At 45.9% G+C, this 11,290-nt stretch overlaps 2 protein-coding genes across 6 annotated transcripts in view; one reads left to right on the plus strand and one right to left on the minus strand.

The window, feature by feature from the left end:
- Positions 1-5,339, minus strand: part of PGM3 (phosphoglucomutase 3) — a 27,657-nt gene extending 22,318 nt beyond the window's left edge. Inside the window, exons 1-3 of one of the 4 annotated variants that reach the window (XM_086316945.1) lie at positions 4,680-5,339; positions 2,332-2,537; positions 786-970 (exon numbers count right to left, since the gene is read on the minus strand). In XM_086316945.1, coding sequence (XP_086173071.1) covers positions 786-970; positions 2,332-2,537; positions 4,680-5,220 — 932 coding nt within the window. In that variant the 5' untranslated portion in view covers positions 5,221-5,339. Of the gene's footprint in view, positions 1-785; positions 971-2,331; positions 2,538-4,055; positions 4,126-4,679 lie in introns of those variants that run through there. The other 3 variants (XM_086316947.1, XM_086316946.1, XM_086316948.1) reach the window with 3 other exon arrangements.
- On the plus strand, positions 4,241-7,525 carry RWDD2A (RWD domain containing 2A). Of its 2 annotated transcripts, none has more exons than XM_086316962.1 (3): positions 4,241-5,196; positions 5,336-5,565; positions 6,578-7,525. In XM_086316962.1, exons 2-3 carry the CDS (start codon positions 5,365-5,367, stop codon positions 7,253-7,255), a joined length of 879 nt encoding a protein of 292 aa, XP_086173088.1. In that variant the 5' UTR covers positions 4,241-5,196; positions 5,336-5,364; the 3' UTR covers positions 7,256-7,525. The 2 variants fall into 2 exon arrangements, with proteins under 2 accessions (XP_086173088.1, XP_086173087.1); XM_086316961.1 differs by having other exon boundaries at positions 4,241-4,329.
- The last annotated feature ends 3,765 nt before the right edge of the window (positions 7,526-11,290 follow it).

Consider the following 11,290-nt stretch of genomic DNA (forward strand, 5'->3'; position numbering starts at 1 on the left):
TGGTATCTGCTTCAGAACATAAAGCCAAATCGACAATCCGTGGTAACACGTTAAGGGTAAAACACTTAATGGGTAAGGGCAAAATGGTAAGGCATTGGAGACTGAGTAGAAATTTACTTTAGAACAAATCTCTGGCTAGAATCAGATCTTATGCTAAAGAGAATGCTTCTGTTTCAAAGTACACTTTTAATCTAACATTTTAAAGTAATACTTCTCTGTGAAAGAAGACAAGAGCTGCTAAATGTGACAAACATGTAGAAATAATATAGATGGTTAACACTTTCCAATGAACTCTAGCAGAGGAAAATGATGTGTGAGCCAACAATAACACAGGGTATAATCTCTAAACATAGTTAAATAATAATCACATGTTCTTACTCTACAGGGGAAAGGCGCAAACCTACAGAAATAAAGGGATGGGAGACATTTGGTAAGTGCCTGTCTTGTGCCAGGAAACAGGTGTATTGCCTATATTACCCTATGCAATCCTCAGGAAGTCCTGCATGAGGCAGGCTCACCATCAACACTACAGGTGAGCAAAGGTAGGCTCCAAAAGGTTAAGTGACTTGCTCAACTCGTGCAGTAAGCTTGAGAGTTGGGGCTCGGACACCAAGCCCAAGCTGTAGCAGTGACTTCACTCCTACGTCCTACTGAAAAGACCAGGAGGAACCTCTCAGGGTGGTTCCATTCCACTTGACTCTTTCCATTTGTCTCGGGTGCTAAAACTGATACAACCATTTATGTGGCATTCAAAAATCAGCTTTCCCCATGGCTCTGATGTGCACCTGGTATCTCTACCGATCACCACGAAGGCATCTTGGTGCAGATCCACGGCTGCCTTCTCACTGATGTCCACCAGCACTCTCGGCAAATGTTGTTCCTCAGCGTTTGCCAAGCAGGTAGCATGCTCCTCCCAGGATGCTGCCAACATTTCACCCAAAGGATCCACCAATTTTACACCATTGTCTTCCTAAAAAAAAAATAAAAATAAAAAGTGATAAGTCATCTGTGCAGTCATGAGGGTAAGGAAGCAAACCCAAGCTGTTTCTCCCCAAACAAAAGACAGTGACGGCTGGGCAGTTTCACTGGTGACCATGACTGAAGGCCAGGTGCTGGACCAGGTATTGTACATACCTCACCTCAGTGAATCCTCACGACACATGTCATCAATCTAACTAATCCTCCTATGGTTACTCCAATCTCTGAGAAAACCGAGATTCAGAGCAAGTAATCTGCTTATGTTCATACGGCTAGGAAGTGTCAGTGCTGATGTTAAAACATCATCTATCCGACTCTTACACCCAACAGCTGCTGTGCCCCCCTAGCCTTTCAAAAGGCTGTCACCTGTGCATTCACCATCAATTAACTGATGAGGCACAACTGCAGCAGAACCAGGGTCCCTGGAGATCCTTCTCCCTGTGGCTGCACTCAAAAGAACACACTGGAAGGCCAGAGCTCAAAATTGTTTTAAGAAGTGCTTCTGGAATTAACAATAAACGTGGGGTTCTGCCTACAAATCATTAAGCAAGTGTGGTGATTTAGACATTTAAACAGTTAACACATTTATAACAATCCACATTTAGAAGCTGAATAAGCAACATCCTCTTGTTTTTCGGTGGGGGCGGGTGTGAGAGGAAGAGGTTACGATCCCTCACTAACCTGCTGATTTAGCTACAAAGGCAAAAGTCTTGTGTCCTAGCAACAGAACAGAAGCATATTATTTAAACAATGTTTTAGTGAGTTATAGGCCAGTACAGAATAAGATAGTTAAGTTGCATCAGAGGAATACTTTAAAAAAACTCGATTGTCATAAACCCTAGACTCATCGGGCCTGATCAATCAAGTCCAAAGTTCACTTCTGGATCCCTGAAGTCACACGTCCAGCTGTTCACTCAGAACAGGAGACTATTCCCTAGCTATAGAAGACCTGTCTGAAAATTTTCAAAGTGTGCTAAGTCTTTTCAACAACTTGTCATCTCCCCTCCCCCAGCTTGCCTCCAATCTCTTCAAGTCTCTGCCACATTAACAGAGGCAACACTTTTTATTACTGATGCTGTCTCAATACAACTAAGTTATAAGGCCATTGTGTTATTTCTCAACATGGACACAATCCAAAAAATGACTGTCTCATTTCACTCTCTCCACAACTGTTAATGAGTTGTGAGCTAAATGACCACTTGTTAAGAAAAGTGCTTGTTCAAAAACAAAGGCATAGAACAAGGAAAAAGCGAAGTACTAGAATCAGAATTTGAATTGGGGTCAAAGTGCTCAGAAACTAAGGTTTGGTCTTGGAAATAAAAGCTTGTCTTATTGGAGCACTAAATGCATTACCTCAGGATTGTGTGACGCTGTTACCATGACTCCTATGGTAGATTTTGTCTGCTTTGACCTCAGGACAGCTAATAATCCCATTCGAAACATGACATGATCAAGGTGTTCTGCTTTCGTTCGAAATCCAGCAGTCCCATATTGAAGAATGAGCCCGTCAGGCTTGGCATGTAACACTGACTGCTTTGTAACAGCATCTAAATCCATGTCTGCAAAATCAAGGAATATTTTTCAGGTATAATAAGAAATCTTCCAAGGACCATTTGCTTCAAAACCTGTTATCCCAAACTAATATATCTGCCTCCTTCTAATCCTCCCCAAAGAAGCCTATGTTTGAGAGGGAAGAACAGTAGAAAGATTCGTGGGTTAGCATTACCTGTTTTGTCCACTTCAGGACAGAAATCAGGTTGTCCCCAGCAATTCCTGGACACAAGGCAAACTTTTAAACAGTCCACTCCCAAGTAAAATGAAGATTCCACAGCACAACAAAAGATGCTGAATAATCAAAGCACTCTTGAGAAGAACAGGCACCACACTCCCTGATTTCAAAGTACACTACAGAGCTACAGTAATCAAAACAGTATGGCCTTGGTATAAAAAAGACAGATCAACGGAACAGAACAAGAGCACCTAGAAATAAATCCACACATATGACCATTTACGATTCACAAAATCCTACATGATCAGGGATCATCTCCTTTTATAAATGGGAAAACTTAATTCTGGGTCTAGCTTACCCAACCTAAATTTTACATAGGGAGCTGCTGATGGACTGAGGCCTAAAGTCACATTCTCAGGTGGATCTAAGCTGCATATGCAAAATATATGGGAAATCTGTGAAGTTCTGCTATTCCTCCCAGGCTACAGAGACTGATTCCCAAAGGAAAAGCAAAGGGGAAAAGCCTCCTCTCCAAGACTGCCCAGACCTCCACATACACCATGGGGTGGATTTCTGTATTTTCATAAGGGAGGATCCTGATGCCCTTCTAAATTAAGCTCTGAAACAAGCAACATCTTCCTTTTACGTTTAATTTTAAAGTCAAAGGTCAGCCTGTAGCCCACTAGGCTTCCTTGTTTTCTTTATTGTCCTTCATTACTTCAATGAACAGTTAAATGTTTTTGTTCAGCTGGAAAAAACTGGCATTTAGGAAGCTAATTTAGTTTGACCCAGAGTGATCAAATCTATTTCTCAAGCATGAAGACATTTCATTAAAAACTGACCAGTTGGCAATATACCATAATTATTCATAAGGGCGTAAATCTGTTTCGTCCACAAGTCTTTTTAAAAAAAAAAGTCAAGATAAAATGCTTCCGTCATTTCAAGAGTTTTATGTCCTAAAACTACTTTTGATGAGTATGCAAAGGCTTTTTATCGAAAGTATTGTCAAGTCCAAACTGTCACCACTCAAAAAAGCTAAGAACGATCCCCTTCCCTCTATTCAACCTTCAGCACCTGGTTAGTTCCCCTTCCTCCTCGCCCCCGAATCTGCCCACGCTTCCTGGCACCCAGCCTTGAGGCCCGCACTGAGGTGATGGACGAGACCCCTTTCCCCAGCTCGACCCTCGGGCCCAAGCCTCCAGCCCGCTCCCCAGCCCGAGGACGAGTAGGCGTGTCCCTCGCGGCCCGCAGTTAAGTCCGCCAGCCGGCCCACTAGCCTCTCGGGTGGCCAAAAGCCCGCCCACCGCAACGTCCCGTTCTCGCCGCCAAGCCTCGGGGCCTCGCTCACCTCCACTAAGACACTCCCCTCACCCCCACCGCGCCGACCACCTTCCTCGCCGCAGCGCCGGGAACAGACTGCGGCGCTGAGAATCCGAAGACGTGGCTCTGCGTGGCTTCCGGCTCGTTGCCCCGCCCCTCAGCCAATCAGCACGGGGGACGGCCTGCTGGCCCCGCCCCGCCTCGTCGCCCGTCACGCGCGGCTCGCGCCTGCGGAACTGCGGATCCGCGTTGCGAGGTTGCGAGAGGGTTTGGGGCTGTTTCCCTTTGAATGACCAGGAAGGGTGAGGCCCCCGCGGTGGCCCGGGGGTTGGGGCTGAGGGTCACAGGCCCTCAGAGCGCTGCGACGGGCCAAAAAAAAACGCAGCCCCTGACTCCAAATTCGGGTCTCAGAGGGTGACAGGCCCACGTTCCTGGGAAGCCGGGGTTCCGAGTGATCCTGAGTGGGAAGAGGGTACCAGCCCCGAAACGGGGCCTCTAACAAGGTGGTCCCAGCCCCAGTGAGCGCCACTCGGCGCCCCGCATCCCCCTTCTCTACTCTCGAGGTTCATCTCCCAAACGTTTTATTCTGGGAATCTTTCTCGAGCCGCTCCTCCCCTCCCCGCCAGCTGGCATTAAACGTCGTTTTATTTACCTGGACGACCCCTCTCATTAAGCTGGAACCCCTGGGGGCACAAGCCAAGAGGATCCAAATCATCGGGACTCACATTTGCTGTCCCGGTCTGGGGTGGCTCCTGCGACAGGCGAAAGGCCCACCGGGCAGGGGTCCGTGGCGCAGAGGCCGCAGGGTCTGCAACTGGCGTGGACCGCGGCGGGCCTAGAAGACCCCGGAGCCCGGGGATCCTAAGCCTTGCCTCGCCGATACTGCGGACCTCTCTGGTCGCTGCGGACACCGCCGCCCAAGCCGCACACCTTGGTGGGATTTGGAAGCTGGGCCCCTCGCCCTTCCCAGAATTCAAGCTTGCAGTGTCCGCAGGTGGTGCTTGCCAGCCATCTGCAACGGGATAACTCCGAACACTTGTTGAAAATCCAGATACCTGGACCCAGATCGGAACCGGGGGCGGCGGGGGAAAAGAGAATCTGAATTTTAACGACACATTTTGGGAGATGTGTATGCTAGATCTGGGGGTCAGGAAATAAAGCGGAAGAGTGTAAGTGTCCGGCTTTGTGCCCATAGCTCTCGGTGCGTAATAGCGCTCCTGCAGAGCCGCTACCACGGAAAGGGAACTGCGGGAAATTTCCCTGGACACCGACGACGTTGACAAACCTAGTGTCCCTGGGCCTTTCCAGTTTTCCTGGCAGGTTGATTTCGAGTCAGCATGTCGGCTTCAATGAAGGAATGCCTTCAGCTTCAGCTGCTGGAGATGGAAATGCTGTTTTCTATGTTTCCTAACCAAGGAGAAGTAAAACTTGAAGATGTCAATGCCCTGACGAACATAAAGAGATACTTGGACGGCATAAGGGAGGCGTTGCCACCAAAAATCGAATTTGTGATCACCCTGCAGATCGAGGAGCCCAAGGTAGGTGCCCTGAGTTGTTTTCCTTGTTGCCAGGTTCCCGGATTTTATTGAAAACACGTGGAGCCTGAGCTTCCTCTCCAAGAAGCAGATAGAGAATATTCCAGATGCATATTTCCTTTACTTGTTTGAAAGGAAAATATGGGATGTTAGTTGTCTCCAATAAAGATCTTGAATTTTACATACATCTGCTCACCATTTAAACCAATATGCCTGGTTTTTACAGTGCCATTATTCTGTCACTTGTCCAGTTTAACCAGTCCTGCTACTGTAGTATGGACTATCTTGTACATACGTTATGATTTCCCCAGATCTAAATGTTGTCTTTTTGGCAGCACTGTTTTTAAGGAGTGAATGACTGTTTCTTTGGTGGCACCATGACCCTGAAAGCAAATACAGGTGGAAAATCTAAATTCTGAAAATGAATTGACCTTCATTTTCTGATCTGTTTATCTCCAACAGTGTTAGCATCGCCCATGTAACAAGTGGTCCAGGCATTTGACAACCCCTGTTATTTACTTACTCAAGTCTTGGGTCATCATTCCTTCAGGGGAGACTCCCTGGCTCCCCAGACCTCGTGTAGCCCCTCTGGTCACACATTTCAGTGGATCCCTCTACTCTTCCATGGCCATGCTTCTCACCTTTGCAATGAAATACTTGCTGCATGTAATGGTTTGTTTAATGTCTGCCCCCTTCACTAGGCTCTAGACTTCATGAAGGACAGAACTAATGTCTAGCTTCTTGTGAAGAAGAAATACCTTGAAATATTTTTTTCAACATAGGGTACCTGACACGTGCTCGGTGTTTGATGAATATTGGAAGGAAGGAATGCATCAATGGAAGGAGTTTGTGCAAAATTGTGTTTGTAAAGTTGTGCAGTGTCTGGCACACAGCTGACACACGTAACAGAAGCAGTAACTATTGTTGATACCTTGATCAGAATCATGCAGTGGCCATTGATAAACGAGCTTATGTGATTTCACGGTACTTAAATCTATTTGCTTTTCATTTTAAGGTGAAAATTGACTTGCAAGTAACCATGCCTCACAGCTACCCCTATGTAGCACTACAGATGTTTGCACGGTCTCCACAACTTGACAGACAGCAGCAGCTGCTTCTCAACAAAGGCCTCACTTCCTACATCGGGACTTTTGATCCAGGGGAGCTCTGTGTGTGCGCGGCCATCCAGTGGTTACAGGACAACAGTGCCTCCTACTTCCTGAACAGAAAGCTCGTGGACGAACCATCGACACAAGCAAAGCCAGTCAAGAACACCTTCCTCCGGATGTGGATCTACAGTCACCATATATATCAGCAGGACCTCCGGAAAAAGATCCTGGAGGTCGGGAAAAGGTTGGACGTGACAGGATTTTGCATGACAGGAAAGCCAGGGATAATCTGTGTGGAGGGCTTCAAAGAGCACTGTGAGGAATTCTGGCACACAATCAGGTACCCCAACTGGAAGCACATTTCCTGCAAGCATGCGGAGAGTATGGAAACAGAAGGAGATGGGCAAGACCTGCGCCTTTTCCATTCTTTTGAAGAATTACTCCTTGAGGCCCACGGTGACTACGGCTTGAGGAATGACTATCACATGAATCTGGGCCAGTTCTTGGAATTTCTCAAAAAACACAAAAGTGAGCATGTTTTCCAGATATTATTTGGTATTGAAAGCAAAAGTTCTGACTCCTAGGAAGCTATGAAGAGGCCTCTATGAAGAGGCCTACATTAGCTGTAACTTAAGCTCACTAAGTTATATTTCTATTAATAAGAGCAAAATAAAAGGACTAGTAGCTGGTTAGCATCATCGGTGGGGAAACCTAGCTCCAGTATTTTCCCCTGGTATTGAAACAAACACATAAGCCTTTTAACTTTATAACAGTGTGATGGCGATGTTACCTCTGTGTTCTTATGTTAATTGAAAACTATTTCACAGTAAACTAATAAAAACCAGTCAGTCTAACCAGTGAAGCTAATTTGATTAAAAAGGAGTTTTCAAAGCCCAGCTGAATGGCAGTGGTCAAACTGCAGCTATGAACTCATAAATATTAACATTTCTCCTTTTCCTGTCGCTAGCAGGCAGGGGACGCCACACATTTTTCTCAGTCAAGTTGAAAATAGCAACTAAGAACACGTGTTTACACGTTTCTTTAACTTAAACTCTTCTGTGTGGGGTTTTTCCTTTTAGTAAAACCAAATGCTAACTAACGGCGGTGACACGTGCCCTGTGTTGTTTGCATCGGCTGAGTCATAATACGAAGGATCGTGCACCAATATTCTTGGTTGGGTTCTTCTCCACAGAACCAAATATGGTTTCTTGCCCACACCGGGTCCCACTGGTTGTGCACTTGGGCCTTCTTCCCTGTGCCAGTTTGCATCGTCCTGTGGGCCAAGGGCATTGTTGTGGATGGCCCTTCACCGTCTGCTTCCTAGAGGACAAAAGTGACGTCACACCATGTCTTCTGAAAATTTCAAGCTCCACAGTCTTCACCAGCCTGCGTTAAAATGAGTGTATTTTAATGATAATAGCCCCTGTTTACGCAGCTCTTACCGAACCTTTTTATTACAAGGCATCTACCCCTGGCCAGGAATTTCTAGGAGTCTCACCTGCGGTGAAGGACATTCCTGAGCAATCTCTACTCAGCTTTCTCTGGTTTCCTGGTCTTGGTCTCTCTTTACTACTGCCCTTTCCCAGGGAGCATTCCATTCTCCTGCTGGGTCACAGGCACTCCACTGATATACCCTGGTCCCCTAAGGATGTATCCTCTGTAAGGATACCCCTCAGTCCCCAGAGTTGGGGGCTGAGATTCAGTGACATGGATGGAATGCCTCACTCCCCATTCGGGATGCTGTTAGATGCCAAAATTGCTGCGTGTGCTGGCGGCGCGTATAGAATCTTTGGTGAAGCAGTCCATTCCAGTGTCTGGTTTTCCTCTGTGTCTAGGATGCAGACACGTGTCCTCGGGCAGGGCCAGGACGTGACAGATAGCAGACCCTGCACTAAGCTGAGTCTCCTGACCATGAGGCCTGGGAATGGGGTCCACTCTGTCCTGCCTGAGCTCTACTCAGCTCATCAGTTTCCTTTCAGGGCGCAACTCGGATGCTCACACCAAGACTCTTGTCGTGGGCCTGCCTTGCTGCTCATCCAGCTTGCCCGTTCGTGTTTTAATCGTGGCTTTGCACATGGCTGGGACTCATTTTCCCTGTGTACGAAGGGAAGAAGTAGGACTGACATTGCCAAAGACTCATTCCTCAGTCTTTACCAGGACTGAGAACAACACAGCATAGGAGTCGGCTTCCCATGTCGTCTCCCCAGAGCCATCAAGAAGCATAATCAGCGTTCACAGGGTTCAGGCCCTAAACAGATGTTAATTGTTAACTTTTTCCCCTTTGAACTGAGACAGTAATAGGTGCCATTCATCTAATATGTGCCTAAGCCACTCAGAGAGTGTTTTCTATGATTAAATGAGCTAAAGTAGTCACAGAAAGGTAAGTTTAAAGAATATGAAAAAAAAATCATACATAATTCAAATGAAGGGAATAAAGTCTGGTTTTTGAACACTTTACCGCTCCTGGAGCTATTTCTGATGATCGTTTTTCAGGACCTACTTTGACATGTCAAATAGAAGCATGTACCAATGTTGTTGTGTTTTTTTTCCCCCTATCAGAAGCACTAATACTGTTCAGTCACCGAGTCATGTCCAACTCTTCACAACCCCATGGACTGCAGCATGCCAGGATTCCCTGTCCCTTACCATCCCCCGGAGTTTGCCCAAGTTCATGTCCATTTCATCAGTGATGCCATCCAACCGTCGCAGAAGCACTAATAATAGAAATGTAGATTTTATAGAAATATATATGTTTTATGTAATGATAATTCAAAACTCAGCTTTGCAGGTATTCTAGAGTAGACACACTGCTGGTTTGTATGCCCAGCCTCATAGGAGCGGGTACTTCTTTAGACACACACACACACTCTTACACTAAGGAAACTCCCCTTCCCTGGGAGGAGTGACTGGAATCCAGCTGGCAGTCTCCTGGAGAGATGGTTTTGAACTCTTGCTGCTAGAATCCCTAATGCCATCCTCCTTCCTGGCCTATGGAATGCTCAGTTGACCAAAACCTCCTGTGAGCTATTAACACCTAACATCTGCCCCCTTTTTTTCTGGAGTCAGAATCAGCCTCTGTTGCTTGTAATTCAGGAATCCTGATACTGTATACATATATGTTTAAAATGTTTATTTGGAAAGAATGCTCGTTATACATGCTTGTGTCTTTTTAAAGCTTACTAAATTAAATCAGTTTTTCTTCAAGTTTGTTCTCTGCTTTTCATTCCTTGCTGGTCTATTTTGTTAGGCTAAGGACAGAGGATACTCGCATAATGGATTGAAGAGTGGGTCTGATGAGCTGACACATCATAACACAAGGACTTCAAAAACATTGCTATATTAAAGCAGAAATATGTTGCCTGTGAACTTGAGTTTCTGTATGACTGCTTACAAGCTATCCTTCTGAGAACTTGAGAAGGCTTTGCAGGAGCCTACCTGAGGCCTTCATATAACACTCTTGAGCAGGACAATTTTCTTTCACTTCAAGTGGGCCCAGTACTAAGTTGAAAGAATAGGTATTTTCTGAAGGGAATGTGGTTTGCTCAAAAATCCTGATTTTATATAAAATCCTAATTTACTCAAAATTCTCAGCCCACTGGATCTCCCTCATAGGGTCCACATGGTAGAACCATGTTTCCCTGCAACCTGAATCAGCTGGAGAGGCCTTTTTTTCCTGAGCCCAGTCAAATCTAGAAGCATTTGGATCAACCCATAAATGGGCTGGAGCACTGCACATAAAATTCAAAGAAAGCCACCAAACACCGAGGGTCCGCCTTAGTTGTAGGTGAAATAGAGCACACGATTTTCTCTTCACTATGGCCGGAATATTCCAACACACCAGGAAACTGGACCAGCACAAAGCTGGCTGAGGTGGCAGGCTCTTGTGCTTTCATGGGATTTATCTTCTACTGTCCAGCCTGATGTATCGTAGCAGGTATCCAGAGAAGCGATGACACCTGTGCTGTAGGTCTTATGAGCACATATCATCAATGTGTTAGTCCAGCATGATGCCCTGTATAATGAGATGATCAAGGTCTAGTATCAAGAATTATATAATGGCACACAGAAAGTTAATGGAACACTGCTGCTGTTGCTGATAAGTCACTTCAGTTGTGTCCGACTCTGTGCGACCCCATAGACAGTAGCCCACCAGGCTCCACCATCCCTGGGATTCTCCAGGCAAGAACACTGGAGTGGGTTGCCATTTCCTTCTCCAATGCATGAAAGTGAAAAGTGAAAGTGAAGTCGCTCAGTCGTGTCCGACTCTTAGCGACCCCATGGACTGCGGCCCACCAGGGTCCTCCGTCCATGGGATTTTCCAGGCAAGAGTACTGGAGTGGGGTGCCATTGCCTTCTCCGACAATCTTTAATGTTGGTTATCAAAAACTGCTGCTACAGGTGTCCTCTCCTTACTGGAATAAAGACAAAACAAAAAATGTGCTGGCCAAAATATCTACCTACTGATTTGCTCCAAGAAAGATAACCTGTTTGACAACTGCTACAGTTAGAATTACAATCTGATTAATGAGCATAATGCTGTCATTCTTAAAGCCCTGTCTCTTACACATGCCAAAGATCATTTAAGTCTGGACATGATAAGAATCACACCTATGTTTCTT

This window comes from Bos grunniens, chromosome 9 (assembly GCF_055505025.1).
Source record: "Bos grunniens cultivar Pamir isolate PY7600 chromosome 9, Bosgru_T2T1.0, whole genome shotgun sequence".
In the NCBI taxonomy this organism is placed as follows: domain Eukaryota; kingdom Metazoa; phylum Chordata; class Mammalia; order Artiodactyla; family Bovidae; genus Bos; species Bos grunniens.

What these genes read in the sequence shown, in the direction of transcription:
- RWDD2A (XM_086316962.1), top strand. Translation starts at nt 5,365, where the DNA reads ATGTCGGCTTCAATGAAGGAATGCCTTCAGCTTCAGCTGCTGGAGATG. An exon ending in TGCAGATCGAGGAGCCCAAG is followed by an intron (nt 5,566 to 6,577) that starts GTAGGTGCCCTG and finishes TTTCATTTTAAG; the next exon opens with GTGAAAATTGACTTGCAAGT.